General features: G+C 45.1%; 1 protein-coding gene across 3 annotated transcripts in view; it reads left to right on the top strand.

The window, feature by feature from the left end:
* The first annotated feature begins 7,009 nt into the window (after positions 1–7,009).
* The window catches only part of GDA (guanine deaminase), a 48,440-nt gene continuing 33,874 nt past the window's right edge, over positions 7,010–21,575 (top strand). Inside the window, exon 1 of one of the 3 annotated variants that reach the window (XR_014161352.1) lies at positions 7,010–7,207. Coding sequence is in view for 1 of the 3 variants with exons in the window: in XM_081881024.1 (XP_081737150.1) it covers positions 7,100–7,207 (108 nt within the window). In the remaining 2 variants the exon portion in view is untranslated. Of the gene's footprint in view, positions 7,208–19,493; positions 19,564–21,575 lie in introns of those variants that run through there. The other 2 variants (XM_081881024.1, XM_081881025.1) reach the window with 2 other exon arrangements.

The raw sequence follows: 21,575 nt of genomic DNA on the forward strand, positions 1-21,575 counted from the left end.
GAGTATACCAAATGTGTACACTATGGACAAAGACTAGCCATCAGTCCACATTTATGATACCATAGTAATGCAAGGCTTGATGTGAATCTCTTTCTGCTAGAAACACTGTTGGGGTCTTATTTATTCTACCTAGCAGCTACCAGAAAACAACACATTTAAATAATTTTCCTGTACAACAGTGAGTACAATGTACTAAGAGGATTCAGACAGCTGAAAGGAAAAGAACAGATGAATTATCACTGTCTACAACTGTGGCCTTCTTACTGCTGTTGTTGAAAGAATGGTTTGTGCAGTAATTGCTTGTGCAACCTAGTTTCCAATATGAATATGAAGACTCGCCTCAGCACAAGAAAGCAAAGGGATGGAAGCACAATTCAGTGGAAAAGCACATAGTCTCTGCGCCAACCTCTGGGAGGTCTTGGTAAATGGATCAGGTAGCAAGCGATGGCAAAGTTATTTGTCTAAGGACCTTGGACAGCTGCCAGACAGGGTAGACAATAGTGGGCTGTATGGACAAATATAAGGCAGCTTCCCATGTTCTTATAACAAAGATTTCTGCTACTGAAATGCAGCCAGTAACATAAAGGCAGCAAAGAATAATCCTCAAAGCAAACCACATACAGAAATCACATAGTTGTTTTATGATACTGCAGCAGCCTTATTAAAGGCAACCTACAAAATCACACTTGGGTAGATTTCTTTCTCCCTTTGAAGTTCAACAACAACAACATATTATTATTATAACATATATTTGAAACATTTTAATAATTGTGGGTAATTTACACAGCACATTTTAGTTCTTTCCTATCTTGTCCGTTCTCACAATAACATACTAAGTTAGTTACATGGTGTTCCCATTTTCCACAGAGCTGGTGTCAGACTTCTGGATCCCCTTGGCATGGCACCAACAAAAGACCCTCCAACCAGCACATGGTTCAGCCCTACTTGTCATGGCTATGGCAGCTGCCACCATGCATTTTCTCTGCTGCCTCTGTTTTGGTGGAGTGCCACTCACCGTCCTCCACTGGGGACTTGAACAGGTGGCAAAGTTCTGAATGGGAGCTAAGCCTGGCTCACATTCATGGTAGCCGCCACCACCTTAAGCTAAAAAAATATATGCAAGTGCCTACCTGAGTATAGATGCCGCAACCCCAGAGTCATCCGCGACTGGACCTAATGGTCAGGGGTACCTTGACCTTGACCTTTAAGATACAGATTGCCAATGAAAAGTAATAGGAGTCTCATTTTCGTAAAAAGGTAAAGGTAAAGGACCCCTGACAGTTAAGTCCAGTCGCAGACGACTCTGGGGTTGCGGCGCTCATCTCACTTTATTGGCCGAGGGAGCCGGCGTTTGTCCACAGACAGTTTTTCTGGGTCATGCGGCCAGCATGACTAAGCCACTTCTGGCAAACCAGAGCAGTGCACGGAAAGGCCATTTACCTTCCTGCCGGAGCAGTACCTATTTATCTACTTGCACTTTGACATGCTTTTGAACTGCTAGGTTGGCAGGAGCAGGGACCGAGCAACGGGAGCTCACCCCGTCACGGGGATTTGAACTGCCGACCTTCCGATCGGCAAGCCCAAGGCTCAGTGGTTTACACCACTGTAATAGGAGTCTCATTTTTGTAAAAATCCCTAAATCTGAACCTAGTCCTTTTCTTCACCAAGTACCACTTGTCAAGGACATAAGGGATCATTTACAAAGTTAGGGGTGATAAGTAAGTGGTATAAAGATGTCACAGATTTTAGAAACCAATAATGCAACCAACTCTGTGTTAAATGAAACTTAACTTTATACAACTGTTCCAGAATTAAGACCAGATATAGAATCTGAAAGAAATCTAGAAACCTTATTGTGGGTACCATGGACATCCACAGAAATATTTTCAGGGAGCAGGGAAGTGAATACTCCAAAGAAAGAAAGAAAGAAAGAAAGAAAGAAAGAAAGAAAGAAATACAACTGAAAGGCAAGCTAACAAAACAAATTACAACAGTGCTCATATATTTTGCCTCATATCTGAAGTTCTACAAGTGCTAGAAACCTATTCTATCTTTGAAAAATAAAAACTGGGTTACGACACCCATGCTGGGTACGTCAGGGTACGACTGTAGGCTCTGCGCATTGTTTCCATGTGGAGATAGGTATGTGCTAACTTAGGCTTCCTCAACCTTGGCCCGCCAGATGTTTTGAGACTATAATTCCCATCATCCCTGACCACTGGTTCTTCTAGCTAGGGATCATGGGAGTTGTAAGCCAAAAACATCTGGAGGGCCAAGGTTAAGGAAGCCTGTGCTAACTTGTAAAAGTTTCTCTGTGAACTCCACGTAGCTGCTGAGGTCCTCTCACAAATTCCGCAAAAACAAGTTAGAGATGAGCTTGCAGTATCTCCAAATCTGGGAGAGTTGTGTACGGCTATTAACCAAATGAAAAACAACAAAGCCAGCAGACCTGATGGGATACCTGCCAAAGTCTTCAAAGTGAGCGGAACTGAACTTACACAACAACTTCACAAACTCATCGAAAAAATCTGGGAGAGAGAGGAGATCCCAGCAGACTTAGGGATGCCAAAATTATCAATCTCTTTAAAAAAGGTGATAGAACGGTTTGTGGAAACTATCAAGGCATCTCTTTATTAGCTGCGGCCGGTGAAATTCTTGCAAGGATCTTAGCACACCGTCTCCTAACAATATCAGAGGCTATCCTTCCTGAATCCCAAAAAGGTTTTCAATCTTCTATGGGGACAGTGGACATGATTTTCACCACTTGACACCTTCAAGAAAAATGCAGAGAGCAAAACCAACCCCTGTATATGGCACTTATTGACCTGACTAAGGCCTTCAACACTGTAAATCGTAATGCCCTGTGGACTGTCCTTCTGAAAATTGGCTGCCCAGAAAATTTATGAACGTCCTTCATCTCCTCCATGATAATATGACAGCAACAATTGCAGATAACAATGGCTCTCAAAAGTGAACCAGTCACAGTGGGATCAAGTGGTTTTTGTATGTGTTTTTTTAAAATACTTTTATTTTGCTTTAAACAAATACATATAAATATAGACAACCAAAATTACAAAAGAAAATTCCTTAATAATAATAATAATAATGAAAAGAAATTGAAAACTACAAAAAAATCAAAGTACATGGCATAAAACATAAGCCACTATGCGAAAGAAAAAAGAAAAAGGAAAGAAGAAGGATGAGGGAAAAAGAAAAAGGAAAAGGGAAAAAAAAGAGGGGAGAAAAGGAAGATGAGCCAAAACACAGGAAAGCTCAACTATTGTACGCTTCCATCAAGGTCACAACAGATCATTATTCTTATCAATTCTCTCTATCTGCATTCCAAAGAATCCCTCATCTTGGTATCAGGGAACATTTCTCTATGCGGTATCATTCTAAACATAACCAGGTCTTTCTTGCTGAACCCTTGTCCCCTAAATAATTATTTAAACATTCCCATTCTTCTTTCACCAATTTTGTAGGTTTATCCTGTATTGCATCTGTCAGTGGGATCAAGTGTTAAACAGGGTTCTGTTATCACCCCAACTCCATTTATTATTTTCATTGCCATTCTTGAAGGGAAACTCCCCACCGGAGTAGAAATCATATATTGAACAGATGGAAAACTTTTTCATCTGAGTAGGCTGAAAGCAAAGAGTAATGTTACCATAACTTCCATCATCAAGCTTCAGTATGCTGATGACAACCTAGTATGTGCACACTCAGAGGATGACCTCCAAACCATCCTAAATATCTTCGCAGAAGCTTACAAAAAAACTTGTCCTATCGATCAACATCCAAAAAACCCAAAGTGCTGCACCAACAAGCACAAAACAACCCCTCTGAAGCACCACAAATCCAACTCAATCATGGAAAATGTTGGTCACTTCCTCTACCTGGGTAGTTATCTTTCCACAAGGACAGACATGGATGCCGAAATCCAGCATCGCCTGAGCTCTTTAAGTGCAGCTTTCTCCCGATTTAGGTGCAGAGTATTTGAGGACCGGAACACTGGCAGGGAAACAAAAATGCTTGTTTACAAAGCTATTGCACTACCAACCTCACTGTATGCTTATAAATACCACTTATAAATGCCATCTCCAACTCCTTTGGGAAGACAGGCAAACTAATGCCAGTATATTGGAAGAAGCAAAAATCACCAGTGTTGAAGCAATGATTCTTCAGCATCAACTTCGTTGGACTGGTCATGTTGATTACCGTCTTCCAAAGCAACTACTTTATTCCGAACTTAAAAATGGAAAGCGTAATGTTGGTGGTCAACAAAAGAGGTTTAAAGACTCTCTCAAGGCAAATCTAAACATCAACAACTGGGAACACTGGCCTGTGAGCGCTCCAATTGGAGATCAGCCTTTACCAAAGGTATCATAGACTTTGAAGACACTCATACTGAGGGTGAAAAGGAGAAACGTGCTAAGAGGAAGGCATGTTTGGCAAACCATCACCATGATCAACTCCCATCTGGAAACCTATGACCCCACTGTGGAAAGATGTATAGATCCAAAATTGGCCTCCACAGTCACTTACGGACTCACTGTTAAGATAGTGTTCATGGAAGACAATCTTACTCAGCTACAAGTGATAGCCAAAGAAGAAGAAGAAGAGAACGGCATGGTCAAGGCCAAACACTCAATCCACTCATCCCTAAAGTTTGTAACTTCCTCAGAACTGAGGATATAAACAGATAATATTATAAAAGCCAGTAAGGGATTGGTTTTTACTATGCACAGCAGTAGCTGTCTGTCAACCACTAATCTGTACAAAACAGATATTTATTAGGACAATGGATAAAAGGTAAAAAAGGTAAAGGACCCCTGGACGGTTAAGTCCAGCCAAAGGTGACTATGGGGTTGTGGTGCTCATCTGGCTTTCAGGCCAAGGGAGCTGGCATTTGTCCGCAGACAGCTTTCCAGATCATGTGGCCAGCAGGACTAAACAACTTCTGGCGTAACGGAACACCGTGACTGAAGCCAGAGCGCATGTAAACACTCTTCACTACAGTGGTACCTATTTATCTACTTGTGCTGATGTGCTTTCAAACTGCTAGGTTGGCAGAAACTGGGATAGAGCAACGGGAGCTGACTGCATCGTGGGGATTCAAACTGCCGACCTTCCAATCAGCAAGCCCAAGAGGCTCAGTGGTTTAGACCACAGCACCACCCGTGTCCCTAAAACATACTAACATAGTATGGATAAAAACATACTAACCTGGAAGTACATTTAATCAAAACCATTGTTTAGTGCTACTAGTGCTACTCACCATTATGCCCCCCCCCAAGCTACTAGGCTTAGCCAGAAATATTTTTAAAATTCCATTTGCAAAAATTGTGACTTTTTTCCAAAGCCTAATTGCCACACAGGGGCAATGGGAGGGAGAGGAAGGCCGAGCCAAAGGCACCATGAATCATCAATGACAAATATAAAATAAATCAAAACCATACTTGGGTGAATGGTGCACTGCAGCAACTTAATACATGAAAATAAGATGACCCAAGGACAGTATGCTTAAACTTGTTACACTCATGCCCCGGCCTTAAAGTAATAGTTCACTAGATGGTTTGCCCAGTGTGTCCTTGGCAGTTTTCTCATTAATTCCAGGAAAACTGGCAGATATAGTCCTTGAACTGCAGTTAACAGTTGAAATATGCTGTTCAACTCAGATAAACAGTAGCACGTGTTTCTCCTAGATTCAGAGAAACATGTCCTTTGAACTTTAACAACTCCAGTGTTATGAGGGAGAACCATTATGCTGTGCATAATTTTATAAACTATCGTGCCACCCCCCCTTCTTTCTTGCCTTTTCTCTAAACTGAAAACCCTCAAGTGCTGCAACCTTTCTGCCTTTCCTCCATCCCCATGATCATTCTGGTTGCTCTTTTCTGGAACTTTGCCAACTCTACAATATCCCGTTTGAGGCGAGGCACCCAGAACCGTACATAGCATTGCAAATGCAGTTGCACAATAGGTTTGTACAATGGCAGCATGATACCAGAGTTTTATTTTCAGTTCCTTTGTGATCCCTAGCACTGAGTTTGCATTTTTCACAGCTGCCTCAAAATGGGCAGGCAGCTAGAATTACAGACTAGACTATGGCAGACTTGTAGGTTCAAATGGAGCCCACAGCAAGCTCAAGAGATTGAGCAGCAGGCAGCATCTCCCCCTACAAGAGGTGGTTTGAAGAGCCGTCTTGTCTGGCTGCAGATGTGGCCTGGGATGTGGGGAATATGTGTACAAGTTCCATGGGAAAGGCTCTTTCCCTCAGCTCCTACTCCCCCTGTAAACAACGGTCACGACAGGGTGAAGCCTTGCACAACACAGAGAGTAAGGAACTACTGTATACGAAATTTCAAAGTGCCAGATGAAGGAATAAGCTGGCTTGGGCTTGCTGGTTGCCCCCTCATCTTTTGTGGCACAGTGCGGGCAAATTTTGGCTAGAAGAAAGCCTAAGCCCACTTGATGAAGCCACTTGATATTCTTTTTAAAAAGTGAGGTACACATATCCAACTCCTTTCCCCCAAGAAGCCAAATCATCTGCCGCCCAGGTAAATTCCAGGCACAATTCTAGGGACACCGGAGGATCTCCGGGGTGGGAATTTTGACTGTTTGCCTCCTGGATCCGAAAGTCCAACTGGGTTGCCAGTGGAGAGAGACGTCTTGCTGTCTCCGTGCTCGCTCCTGACGAGGCCTCGCGGGGCGCCGTGAGGGGCCGAAGGAGACTCGCCCTTGGGCTCAGCAGCAGCAGCAGCCGCCGCCTCCGGCTGCTCTCGGGGTGACAGCGGCTTCGAGAAGTCTGCGGCAGAGGCTGAGGCGTCTCCCCGGCGCGGACTCGGCGGCCGCTCGCTCGGCCGAGGCGCCTGGACGGGGCGGGCCGAGGAGCGCGGGCGGCGACCACCCCACCCTTGGGGCGGAGGAGGAGGAGAGATGGTGGCAGGGACCGCGGAGGCTGCTCGTGGCCCCGAAGGACGACGGGCTCCCGGGAGGAGGAGGAGGAGGAGGAGGAGGAGGAACCGCCGCCGCCGCCACCTGCGCCGCAAGGGAGGGCGGGAGGAGCGGCAGGCTGGTGGCGTCGAGGGCGCGCGCCATGGGCTCTCTGGCGCTCCTCTTCCGAGGCACCTTCGCGCACTCCAGCCGCTCCTCGCCCCTCGACATTCTCGCGGGCCACCTGCTGGGCGTCGACCAGAGCGGCAAGGTGAGGCGGCGGCGGGCGGGCGGGCGGGCGGGCGCCTTGCCCGGCACGTGGGCGGCCGCGGGACCAGCCCGGCCGGGACGGGGCGGCGGCGCGGCCGAGGGGGGCGAGGGGCTTCGAGGAGAAGGAGCGGCGGGGGAACCCGAGCCCGCAAGGTGCCCGGCCCGGGAGGAGGTGCCCTTGGGGGTCACGCTGCTCCGAGGCTTATATAAGCGGAGCGCGCGGCTGGGCGGGAAGAAAGCGGGGCCGCCTGGCGGGCGGGGGGGGGGGGGCAGCCGGACTCGAGGAAAGGACAGAGGGCTTCCTTCGGAGTAGGCGTGCTGCCCCGGGGCAGGAAAGGGAAGAGTGCTGGACAGGGACTCTGACTCGGGACTTTTTCCGGGACAGCCCCAACTCGCAAAGGCTTTCTAGTTTCCGGGTGGGAAGATGGCAGCGTGGGAGCCCATCCGCAATATGCCACCGTCTTAAAATGCTCTTCAGGAAGCTCTCGGTAGGGTTATGAATAGTCCAATGTCAGTCGATGACGCCAAGGGCAAAAAGAGCCGCGACGATGCCCAGCTCTGCTTCCCTAGGGCTCGGAAGCGTTTCAGGCGCCATAGGAACTCGTGAGCCTTTTGAGAGATGGTCTTAAAGACAGCGAATATAAAGCACCAAAACAAAAGTGTTACAGAAATTATGAACCATTTGCTGCTGCTCTCTGATCATGTATCATTACATACTAACACAGATTAGAAACCATACTAAATAAATATGCCTGGAAAACAGTGAAGCACTTGCAAGTCTTTTTCCATCCTGATTTTGTATACATATATTTCAAGTACTTAACAGCTTGTGTTGATGGAGTTGAATAGAAGATTGTTGTGCATGTAGTTTATTATGGGTTTTTCTGGGTGATGTTAGATATACACCTGGGAACATGTCTTTGAGATATTCACATAATTTTGTAGGCTTCAGTAATTTTAGTAATATAAAAGCAGAGGTGGCATGCAATATATTTTTACACACATCTTTTTCTTGTGAAAGTTTGAAATGTAAAATTATGGCCTCTATGATACTAATTTTCTGTGGTAAAAATTGACTTTATCCTTACAGTATCTCCAGATAATCACATTGTTTCTGTAAGCTGCTTCCTGTAAAGATGAGAATTAACTGAGATGATTCATCGGCAGATCTTTTTATAAATAGCTTTCAGAACATATGGCCTCAAAACTGGCTTTAAAACCCCCCACCCCCTGGAATCTTTGTTACAAAAGACATTGTTTCAAGGAGCCTTTTCAGTATCTCTTGGGGGGATTTGTGTCCTCATCTCTCTTGCTTTGACCCTAACATATTGTCCTATCCTAAGTAGTACAATGGTACCTCGGGTTACAGACGCTTCAGGTTACAGACTCCGCTAACCCAGAAACAGTACCTCGGGTTAAGAACTTTGCTTCAGGATGAGAATACAAATTGTGCAGTGGCGGCACGGCAGCAGGAGACCCCATTAGCTAAAGTGGTGCTTCAGGTTAAGAACAGTTTCAGGTTAAGAACGGACCTCCAGAACAAATTAAGTTCATAACCAGAGGTACCACTGTACATGACTTCTATGCTTAATGCTATTTTATTGAATATATAAAATGCTGCAGAAAGCCATTTCACGCATACCTTTTCACAGGTTCTCTAAATACTGTTGAGATGTTTCCTCTTTCATTGGCCAACCTCCAACAACAATTTTTGCTCAACCATTAGACACACAAAGCTTCTGGGTTCTGCTGCTTTGACCATCTGGCCTTATATATTTTTAGAGCCAGCAAACTGTTGTCCAGTTAATATTCATTTAACAAGAGATATAATTAATATATGTTCCACATTCATGGATAAGTATTCCTTTAAAAGCTTAATGGAGTGTATTATTGTTCATTTCCATACAGTTTCAAATGATTGCAGTGACTAATAAATGGATGCTTGGCATAGCAACGATACCTACTTTTGCAGCTCTGACTGTACATGTTATTTAATGCAGTTCGTTTCTTCCTTACGACATGACCACATATTCTATTTCTGCCACAATTCATATAATTGTAAAGATTGCTTTGCAAAGCTTGCTTTACATACTCTGGTCTAATTTGCATGTGGCACTAAGCCATGGCTTGTTTTCTGACAAGTCATGGTGTGGTGTTAACTTATGAAATGTGGCTTGTTTTAGCTATAATAATGATAATAATAATAATTTATTATTTGTACCCCACCCATGTAGCTGGGTTTCCCCAGCGACTCTGAGCGGCTTTCAACAAAGATGAAAAAATACTGTATTTTCCCGTCTATAAGACGTCCCCACGTATAAGACGCCCACTATTTTAGGGGACTCCGATTTAAGAAAATGGGGGAAGATCTATCCATGTATAAGATGCCCCCAAATATTGGACTTTATTTTTAGAGGTAGGGAACCTAGTCTTATACACAGAAAAATACGGTACATTAAATAATAATAATAATAATAATAATAATAATTTATTATTTGTACCCCGCCCATCTGGCAGGGTTTCCCCAGCCACTCTGGGCGGCTTCCACAGAAACCAAAAATACACTAAAATATCACACATTAAAAACTTCCCTGAACAGGGCTGCCTTAAGATGTCCTCTGAACGTCAGGTAGTTGTTTATTGCTTTGACATCTGATGGGAGGGTGTTCCACAGGGCGGGCGCCACTACCAAGAAGGCCCTCTGCCTGGTTTCCTGTAACCTCACTTCTCGCAGTAGGGCTTTAAAGGTCAACACCAGCACTTTGAATTGTGCATTAAAACATCAGTTATTAAAAACTTCCCTAAACAGGGCTGCCTTCAGATGTATTCTAAACATCAGATAGTTGTTTATCTCTTTGACATCTGATGGGAGGGTGTTCCACAGGGCGGGCGCCACTACTGAGAAGGCCCTCTGCCTGGTTCCCTGTAACCTCACTTCTCGCAGTGAGGGAACCACCAGAAGGCCCTCGGTGCTGGATCTCAGTGTCCAGGCAGAATGATGGGGTAAGGACACTCCTACAGGTATACTGGGCCGAGGCTGTTTAGGACTTTAAAGGTCAACACCAACACTTTGAATTGTGCTCAGAAACGTACTGGGACCCAATGTAGGTCTTTCAAGACCGGTGTTATTTGATCTTGGCAGCCACTCCCAATCACCAGTCTGGCTGCTGCATTCTGGATTAGTTGTAGTTTCTGGGTCACCTTCAAAAGTAGCCCCATGTAGAGCACGTTGCAATAGTCCAAGCGGCAGATAACTAGAGTGTGCACCACTCTGGTAAGACAGTCTACGGGCAGGTAGGGTCTCAGCCTGCGTACCAGATGGAGCTAGTAGACAGCTGCCCTGGACACAGAATTAACCTGTGCCTCCATGGACAGCTGTGAGTCCAAAATGACTCCCAGGCTGCGCACCTGCTCCTTCAGGGGCACAGTTGCCCCATTCAGGACCAGGGAGTCCCCCCCACATGCCTGCCCCTTGTCCCCCAAAAAGAGTACTTCTGTCTTGTCAGGATTCAACCTCAATCCGTTAGCCACCTCAGACACTCACACAGGACCTTCACCTCCTTCACTGGTTCCGATTTGAAAGAGAGGTAGAGCTGGGTATCATCTGCATACTGATGAACACCCAGCCCAATCCCCCTGATGATCTCTCCCAGTGGCTTCATGTAGAAGTTAAAAAGCATGGGGGAGAGGACGGAACCCTGAGGCACCCCACAAGCGAGAGCCCAGGGGTCTGAACACTCATCCCCCATCACCACTTTCTGAACACGGCCCAGGAGGAAGGAGCAAAACCACTGTATGACAGTGCCCCCAGCTCCCAGCCCCTCTAAACGGTCCAGAATGATGTTATGGTCGATGGTGTCAAAAGCTGCTGAGAGATCCAGCAGGACTAGGAAACAGCTCTCACCTTTGTCCCTAGACAGCCGGAGATCATCAACCAGCGTGACCAAGGCAGTTTCAGTCCCATGATGAGGCCTGAATCCCGACTGGAAGGGATCCAAATGGTCCGCTTCTTCCAGGCGTGCCTGGAGTTGTTCAGCAACCACTCGCTCAGTCACCTTGCCCAAGAATGGAAGATTTGAGACTGGGCGATAGCTGGCCATCGTGGCCGTATCTAAAGATGGTTTTTTAAGAAGCGGTTTAATAACCGCCTCTTTCAGCGGGCCTGGGAATGCTCCCTCATGGAGGGAAGCATTCAGCACCCCACGAAGCCCATTGCCCAGCCCTTCCCGGCTAGCTTTTATAAGCCAGGATGGGCAAGGATCAAGGAGACAGGTGGTTGGCTTCACTCGTCCAAGCAGCCTGTCCACATCCTCGGAGGTAACAGATTGGAATTGATTCCACGCAACTCGACCAGACAGGGCTCTAGCACTCTCCCGCCCCGGCAATGCCCCCACGGTGGAGTCTACCTCTTTCTGAATCTGAGCAACTTTATCAGCAAAAAACTTTGCAAAATCGTTGCAGGAGATCAGGGGGTCTTTACCAGGCCCTGATGGCAAAGGTGGTTCCATTAAATTGTGAACCACCTGAAACAGTCTCCTGCTGCTATTTTCTGCAGATGCAATAGAGGCAGTGAAGAAAGTCTTCTTCGCCGTCGCTATCGCCACTTGGTAGGCTTGACCTTTAGTTCTAACCTGTGAGCAGTCCGATTCAGAATGAGTTTTCCGCCACTGGCGCTCCAGCCGTCTCAGCAATTGTTTCATCGCCCTCAGCTCCAGGGATAAGCATGGGGCTGTCTGGGCTTCATGCAATCGGAGAGGGCACTTTGGAGCCAGACAGTCGATAGCCCTGGTTAACTCCACATTCCAGTGGGCCACCAGGGAATCAGCTGAAAGGCCATCAACATGGGATAAAACATCCCCTACCACTCTCTGGAAACCATTTGGATCCATTAAGTGGGGGGGGGGCACGGACCATCTGAATTGGTCCCACCTCCCTGAAGAGGGGAAGGGTTGTGGAGAAGTCCAGTTGCACCAGGAAGTGATCTGACCATGGCACTTCTTTCGTTTCACTTTTACTTAGTGTCAGATCACCCACATCCATAGAGGTGAACACCAGGTCTAAGGCATGTCCACGACTATGACTTGGGCCAAACTTATTCAGGGACAGCCCCATGGAGGCCATGCTTTCCACGAGCGGCCCCTTGTAAGGTTGTGTTGGCATGGATGTTAAAATCCCCTAGGACAACCAAACTAGGTGTCTTCAGGAGAACATCCGCCACAACCTGAAGCAGCTCAGGCAGGGAATCCTTGGGGAGCTTGGTATACCAGAAGGAATCCTGTACTGCCCCTATTGCCCAGCTTCCAGAACATGTACTCAGAGAACTGGGTCTTTCCAATAGAACGCCTGGTGCAAACTAATGACTTCCTAAAAATCACTGCAACCCCCCCCTCCCCGCCCACATGACCTGGGTTGCTGTGCGCAAGAGAAACCTGGTGGACAAGCAGCGGCAAGGACAGACCCATCTGCTTCATCCAACCAAGTCTCTGTTACACATGCCAGGTCAAGTCCTCCATCCATGATCAAGTCATGGATGGCAGTGGTCTTATGAATCATTGACCTGGCATTGCACAGCAGCACCTTCAGGTCATGTGGGTCTCCCTTGTTGATTCCAGTATCCTTCCAGTCAAGACCAGACCTGGAGGCAGGGATAGTCCTCAAACACGACTAAGCCTGCTTCCTTGGTAATGACATGGTTTGGACTTAGCGTAACTCCTCTTCCTACCCGTGATCACTGGGATTGGGTGTCCCAGAGCATTCCCCCCCCCCACCATGGAACCTGCCTCAGCCATTCTGTTGGATGGGCCCACTCCCTGGCAGCCCTGACCCCCTCTCCTTAAGAACCAAATACAAACTTTATAAAACAACAAAAACAAAAAAGTACATAGTTATGTTAAAAATTGAACAAACATTGGGGCCGTCAGCACCCACAGCCTGCAGTCCCTCTGGAGCTTCTTTTGTAGGGCAAGGTGAGCCTCGACCCCGCCCCCCAGGCCAGATGGAAAGGGCCTTCCAGGGAGTGGCCGTCAGCACTCACAGCCGTCAGGAATCTGGCTATGGTTTGGTGTTGTCTCTGAACCCAAAAGCCTTCCTTAAACATGCTTTGTTGGGCTGCACCCCTCCACATGCTCACTAAGCTACACAAGGAAGAAGCAGCTGAAAAATGAAACTAAGCTTTGGGGAAACAAGCCATGCCTTGTGATTCCAGAGTGGCCGGAGGCTTCTTAAATTCTGCCTTCCAGGGAGCCACATGTACTGCTTAATGGGTTGAATGACAAACTAAGTTCCTAACAGCTGTTTTATTTCGATTGCTGTAATTTCTTGCCCCACCAAATGGGAAATGTTTGTGTATGTGTAGATCATTGTGGCCTGTAGAAGGGAGGAATTGAAATGCAAGCACCTAAAGCTGACCTTGGGGGGCCTGGAAGGCATAAAAGTGCCAAAAAGCCCAACTTCCTCCCTCAGCTTTGTTGTATTCAGGGATAAAAATATATCTGTATTCCTAAAACATAAAATTTTATGTTTTTTATTTTTTGTATTTTAGGTTTTAAATTCTTTTTTCTTTTTTCCGTTTCATTCTTTTCCCTTTATTATAGTTAACTTTTTCTTCTGTTATGTCTATGTATGGAAAATAATAAATATTATTGTGGAAAAAAATGAAAAATTAAAAAAATAAAAAATATGCCCAATCAAAGCTAAATAAAAATAAAAATAAAATATATCTGTATTCCCCACCCCACACTATTGGATTGAATCCAATGCTGGTTCAACTAATAGTAGGCCTATTGAAATTAATGGGCATGTGTAACTTAGGCCCGTTCATTCCAGTGGATCTACTCTGAGTAGAACTCAGTTGGCAGCAACTCACTGTGCTTCGCCTGGGCGGCTCTTATGGTGATCTTTGTACAATACAAGAACAGCTTGTATCATTCTCAGTAAACTTACTGATCATTTGGCTGCCTTTTAATCAGTAGCAAGCATTTCAGAGAACTGCAGAAATGCAAATGCACACATAGACAAATACATGGGCCGTATATTATGGTTTAACTTCAAACATTATCTTACCAACTTTGCTGATAAGTAGTGAGGGTCCCCTGGAGACTTGGCAAAGTTTTGAGATGTAATGGAATGTCTTCTGCTGGCTGCTCTGGTTTTAATGTGGTATGTTTTGTGTACAGATGACTCCTGATAAAGTACTAAGTACAACTGGGTAGAATATTTTACAATAAATCACTTACTTTAGTGCTCTCCATTGGCAGATCTAAGGAGATGCTTTGGCAGAGATACAAATGTGTGAATAAAAAAAGGGCAATCAAATAATATTGAACATGCATGTGTGAACTGACCCCTGCTTCATCATCCTCACTGGATTAAAAGGTAAAGGTAAAGGGACCCTTGACCATTAGGTCCAGTCATGGACGACTCTGGGGTTGCAGTGTTCATCTCGCTTTATTGGCTGAGGGTACAGCTTCTGGGTCATGTGACCAGCATGACTAAACCGCTTCTGGCGAACCAGAGCAACGCAGGGAAACACAGTTTACCGCTGGAGTGGTACCTATTTATCTACTTGCACTTTGACATGCTTTCGAACTGCTGAGTTGGCAGGAGCAGGGACCGAGCAACGGGAGTTCACCCCATCGCGGGGATTTGAACCGTCTACCTTCCGATCGGCAAGCCCTAGGCTCAGTAGTTTAGACCACAGCGCCACCCGCGTCCCTTCCTCACCGGAATAGTGTTGACCGATTGGGGTGGCCTACAAAAGAAGCAGAACATCTGAACCAGATGATAGCCTAACCTTTTACAACTTGTTCTTAATAACTGTTCTTCCCTCTTTGCTTTTTAAATATTTTCTTTCTTCTTAAAGTGACATTTATATGATATGATTTATAAGATTTCATTGCTACTCCTGAAAGGAACTATTTAAAGTTGCCTTGTTATGAATACTGTATAGGCAGCTCTTCTTCCATGACAACATGCCTGCTTTCCACATTTCCCATCTGGTGTAGCATGCTTGTCTTTCCTTCACTTATTCTCGTTTTCTACTTTGTGTTCAGTAAGTGGTATTAGTCATTCTCCTCCCAGCTTCACTCCAGCATTTCTGTGACATTTTTAAATTGCTCATTAGAAGATCTGTGTTATAAAGCATATACATCTGTTATATAATGGTGTAGTGTGCATGCATATGCCAAAGCATGATAATAATGATGATGATAATAATAATAATAATAATAATAATAATAATAATAATAATAGAGTTGTTTGTTACCTTGAATGAACTGTTACTAGATAATTTTACAGATTACATTTATTATTTCCAGCAGCAAATATTTACAACTGAGTACCAGCGGGTGGTGCTGTCTAAACCACAGAGCCTAGGGCTGGCTGATCAGAAGGTTGGCAGTTCGAATCCCCGCGACAGGGTGAGCTCCCGTTGCTCGGTCCCTGCCCCTGCCCACCTAGCCGTTCAAAAGCACGTCAAAGTGCAAGTGTGTTAGGGTTAGGGTTGTGCAGGTGTGTTATGCCACCTAGGCCTGAGTTTAATTGTTTTCTCCCTAACATATGCTGAAACTGATTTAGCAGGTTTAGACATACAGATATTGTCACATTATCATATATTGGTCAACCTAAACCCGCCTACCAGATCATTTTTAAACTAGACAAAGGACCCAACATTGTTTGCTATAGTTCCCCCATATAGCTTAGAAACCAACCCATATTCCCAAGAGGAAAAGGTCAAGGGTAGATTTTTGAAACTTTTAAGTGTATGTGTGTGGCCTCCACTTGGACAGTAGGATCTCAAATAATATGATTCAATTGATATATTTGTAAGCAAGTAAGATACAGATTAGGGACGTGGGTGGAGCTGTGGTCTAAACCACTGAGCCTAGGGCTTGCCGATCAGAAGGTCGGTGTTTGAATCCTCGCGATGGGGTGAGCTCCCATTGCTCGGTCCCTGCTCCTGCCAACCTAGCAGTTCAAAAGCACGTCAAAGTGCAAGTAGATAAATAGGTACCGCTCCGGCGGGAAGGTAAACGGCGTTTCTGTGCGCTGCTCTGGTTCGCCAGAAGTGGCTTAGTCATGCTGGCCACATGACCCTGAAGCTGTACGCCGGCTCCCTCTGCCAGTAAAGCGAGATGAGCGCCACAACCCCAGAGTCGGCCACGACTGGACCTAATGGTCAGGGGTCCCTTTACCTTTACTTTTTAAAACAACAAATATTTGAAGGACACATTTGCAGTGGCAGAGTGTAAGCTAATGCTGCCTAGCGCAGGCAAGTGGGGCACACCCCCAGGGGCGCAGGGTGCAGAGGCAGCCTGCTGCGACTCACGTTGCAAAGCACACCCGGGGCGAGCACACCGCAGCTTCTCTCCACCCCCAGGTCAGGCTCGAAACGAGATATATATTCTGCTTAATGTTCAAATATATTCTCAGTGGTTTACAGAATATAAAAACCAATTGCACTACATTATTAAAATGCAGAATAATTAAAAACACACCATAAATTAAGATATAAACTCCATGATTAAGATATACAATAAAATAATCCTATTCAAGCCGCACTGCAATTAAAACAGGAGACACAGGTCAAGAGCCACGGATTTGGTGTTACCTGGCACTTAAGCACAGCATGCCTCCACTCAAATACAGTGTAAACCCAACGCTGGCAGAGCAAAAGTCAAATGATTGGGCACATGGTATGAGGTTATATTTCTTAGGCCTCCTGTCACAAACACTTAGAGCTCATAAGGGGGACCTCTGGCAATGGGATACAATGGAGAAAGAGCGCCTTGTACAACAAGGCACAAGGGGTGAGCAATAGACTCCACTCCAGCAACTGGGGGTGCCAAGACAGAGCACCTTGAGCAGGTACCGTCTCACTGTATGATTCCTGTGTCTTGTCTCCTGTGTCTGTATTGCTCTCAGATTCTCCACATACAGCAGACAGCAATGTCGTGCAAATGAAAGGGAGGCACCCATCCCCACTTGCAGCTAATGTCTCCATCAGCAAAAGCCAGATCATCCACTCCAACCATTGCAACTGCTGGCCACTCATGCACACTTTTGCCTTGCAAGGTTTGCAGCCCAGATGCAGGAAGCAGGAGAAACTGTTACCATACACAGAGCCTTTCACTGTAGCCCTCCAGGGGAGGAATGTGAGTACTCATAGTCACTGTATCTCTCCCCCTCCATACCAGTGGTGCTAGTGGAGAGCTCTAGCACAACACTCAGATTTCATCAGCCCTTCTTTTTCATTTCCTCACAAACACCTACTTAGACTCCAGAGCCATATGGTGCCAGCTGCTGCCTATTGCTGATTGCTTTCTCTGTCTCTCACCATGCTCTCCATAGTCCGCTTTCCTACAGGTTAAGGATCCAGGTTAAGGCTCTCTGTAGGCCTTGAGGGAAGCCCACTCCTTAACCGCAAGCCCTGACCATGATGCTCCTGGCTGTTCCTGCATGGGACTATTGACTTGTTTGCTCCATGCAGACTCCTTGCACACTTTGTGACAGTACCATATTGGCCCGAATATAAGCCACACCTGAATATAAGCTGCACCTTTAAAATTTAAAAGGGAAAAAGAAAAAAAAGACAATACCCGAATATAAGCCGCTCCCTTAAAATTCTGCAGACACTCCCACCTGTTCCGTTTCACTGTATGTTTGTTTCAGCAGCGATATCGTAAAAGCCAATTTTTTAAAGGTCTCTAAGCTTTCAGCACCTGCACTTGTCCTCTGCATTGGCTTTGGTCTGGCTACATTTGGGGCCTTTCCTCTTGTCTAGTGAAGGATTGTTCCCTGAGATTGATCAGGAACATATATTATTATTCCAGACCAGGGTTCCTGCTGACCATTTATGATGCTTCCTGTGCTACTAGCATTTATAATTGAAGGTTGGGGTTGAAGGCAGAGGGAACGGACTTCTGGTGTTTTCCGCCATGGTGAACAGCAGCTCCTACAATAGTGGATGCCCGCTGTGCAGCTAATTAAGGATAATTTGAGAGTAATTATCCTTGCAAGCCCCCTCCCAGGGTCGGGGGTGGGTGGGTGAGCTCCCAATCACAGATCATCTGATATCTGCCTCTTATTCCGACGGAATGCAGGGGGCAGGGACACTGAGTGCATAGCACTGCACGTATCAGAAACTCTTCAGCCGTGTGTGGAGATCCTTCTGTTATCCTAAGATGGGTTTGAATTTGGACTTAAGAAACAGGCGTGTTTTAGACGAAAGAGACAAGATAACCTGCTAAATGAATCAGCCACTGAGTGGCACGGTTTTGATCTGGAAAGTATTTTTGACATAATTGGATTGGAATGTAAGTGAAGGGGAGCCTTTGTTCTCTCTCTACATTGTATTTGCTCTTTTATGATTCGGCAAACCTTCACTGAAGAAGAATTAATTACTAATGGAATCTAATTATCAATGGATTATGACAATGGAATGTAAGAGGGAATTAACAAGAACTTCATAATTTTTTATGGATTATTTGAATGAATAGACTGTGTGAAAATGTTGTGAGAATTGGTGGCATTACCTTCTAAAGAGGGCACTAACTTTGATTTATTATGGTTTTGGCAAGACCCCAGCTTGTTAGCAGATTGGAAAGGATCAAAGAAGAAAATGCTGGAAGTCTCCCTGGAGCCATGGTCAGATGCCAGTTCACCTTTGGTTTGAAAAGGCAAGATGGCGTGAGGCCATGGCGTAATTGAGAATTCAGCCCTTGAAAGAGGGGGCGGGATGCTGAAGATGATTGATTGATTACAACATGAAGCGAAGGACGAATGCAAACAAATATTTCACACAGAAAGTTACAGGATATAAACTTCATTTGCAAATTAATGGCTATGGAATAGCTAAACACGAGCAAGAGTTGTCACACCAGTGGCTGTTAAAATAAAGAATTAAGATTGGAACTGTAGTACTTGGATTAAGAGGACTGGAGAAGGACCAAGGAATAACATCATCATCTCCTGATAATCAGAACACGGGAAGTCAACCCAAATTGCTTAATTTGGAACTGGATAATTGTCTCTTTTAATTGTATTATGATTTGGTATTGTATTAATGTGGCTTATATTGGATTGTTATTAATGAAAAATTAATAAAAAATTATTCAACATAAAAAAGAAGGCAGAGGGAAAAACTAATCTCCAGTGATGTGCATGATGACTGACTGCTGCTGTGGGGCTGGCTCTGTGGTGTGTGGTATATGGGTGTGAGTTCTGGGCGCTCCCACCCCCACCCCCCATGACTGTAGTTTCTTCCTTAGCATACAGAAGCTGAGTGGGAGGCATTTCCCATTTTCTCCTGGGAGCTCAAACGCCTGTCTCCAACTTCTCAAAAGGGCTGTTGCATTGCAGGTATTGTGGTGTTGTGTGTGATTTGTGCATTGTGACACAAGAGGAATGCTAGGAGTTTGTTAGGGGTGTGCCTGTATGGGCAGCTCACCATTGGCTGCCTCTGACTCCCTGAGTCGTGTGGGTATTGCCCTTTTGTGCTGGTTTCTGTTTTTTACTTTGTTATCCTACCCTCTTATCTTGCAGCGAATGTCCAATGCATAGGACTAAGGATGCATGCTCAACAGTTGCCTGTTCTGGATGGGGTTGCTAATACTAATTTGAGTCTCCCATGCTTGTGCTTGTTGTTAGCCAATCAGGTTATTGATCACCAATTATTGATTTTGCCAATTTTTATAGTTATGGTTGGAATGTCTGATTGTACTAAAAGGAATGTTATACAGTGCCCAGTTACCACCAGTTTTCCCTTTGTATGGACTTAAGAGAAGACAGATACAACATGCTTTTTAAAATATTTATTCACTCTTATATTGATTAATACAATTCTAATAAAGCAATACTTCAGAACATACCACCTACTCTAATACTCTGACACGTTAAGCAGATAGAAGTTGTACTACCCCAGTACAGCATGAGTTGGTTGATCAGGCCAATTAGTAGGACAGAATCTTATAAAGCCAGGCCTTGTTGGAGTTAGATGAGGTATGGTCCCGTTTCAAGTGTATGTTTGTGTATCCTGAAGATTAACGCTGGACTTTCCCCCATAATTCCTTGCCCAGGTGGGTCCTACCTGATCTCCACCTTATGGCATATAAGGAGTTCATGATCTGCTTGTGCCATCTTGGCACTATCTTGTTATGCCCCGATGCACAACCAAACAGGTGTGCTGTTCTTGCTGTGCCATTTGTTCACTAATGCCCTTCTCCACATCCGTTTGTTACCAATCCTGAACATATTTACTAATTCTGTTATTTCTGCTTAACACTGCAGTTAGTCTTCTACTTTCAGCTATTCAATATATTATGCTTCAGTTAACGTGACCTATCTTAAGCATTTAAACATTTTAACCCCCCTCTTCTATATTAATATAGTTCTATACTATAGAAATTTAATAATTATATGTATTAAAGCTCCTTCACACAACTGCTATTCTTTCTGATATTATTCATTCTGAAGTCCTATCAAAGAGTATATTTCTGAGTGTCTTCCTTTTAGAGTTCTCCCTAAAAGCACCAGTGTGTCTGGAACGCCACAAGAGAGAAGCCTAGGGCTAAGTGCCTCTAAGTGTACTATTTTTCTAGCCTCCTGGTAAAAAACATACTTTCTGTTATCTGGAATCATACATGCACTGTACATTTAAAGCACTCTTCACACCACTTTCATGCTCATGGCTTCCTGCAAAGAATCCAGATGGGGACTTTGGCGCCACAGAGCTGTTTTATGGACCTGTGAGTGATGTGGTGGGTGCATAGGAGCCAACTCCTAGGAGCTGAGATCCCTTTGTCCCCCCCCCCATAAAATATTTGAGGGGGCTGTACCTCCCCAAAGTTGATGGGCATTGCCATTCAGATGGTGTGTGTGTGCTGCAACTTGTGATCGACTCTGCAGGGTGGGGCTTACCTGCCCCCCCCAAATATATTATTCAAGTTGGCGCCCCTGGTTGGGTGCAAACTCCTACTGCCTTTACAAAGCATTTGGAAGGCTGGGAAGGGCTGGAGCTGGGCTGGCAAAGGATCTGCTGGATCTTAAGTCACAGCATATTTAGTGTAGTAAAAATACAAGTTTATCTCCTACCCCCTTGCACCCTTGTTGGTGCAAGTGATGGGGCTGCAGCTGTGCTGGTTATTCCGCTGCTCTTCTGAGCCCCCACTTCTGCCCTGGTATGATTAGAGTTGCATTCCTTAGTAATATAGATGAAAAACAGGAGCAGCACAAGGATACTTTATGTTACAGGAAATAGCATTTGAATTACGAGATCACACTAAAGTCACCAGTGTTATGGAAGAGCAATAGTTTGGAATTATATTGGAAGAGCAATAAAGTGGAACCTTTAATATGAATTATACCTTATACGA

Source organism: Podarcis erhardii (assembly GCF_964252035.2).
Source record: "Podarcis erhardii genome assembly, chromosome: 11".
Lineage (NCBI taxonomy): Eukaryota > Metazoa > Chordata > Lepidosauria > Squamata > Lacertidae > Podarcis > Podarcis erhardii.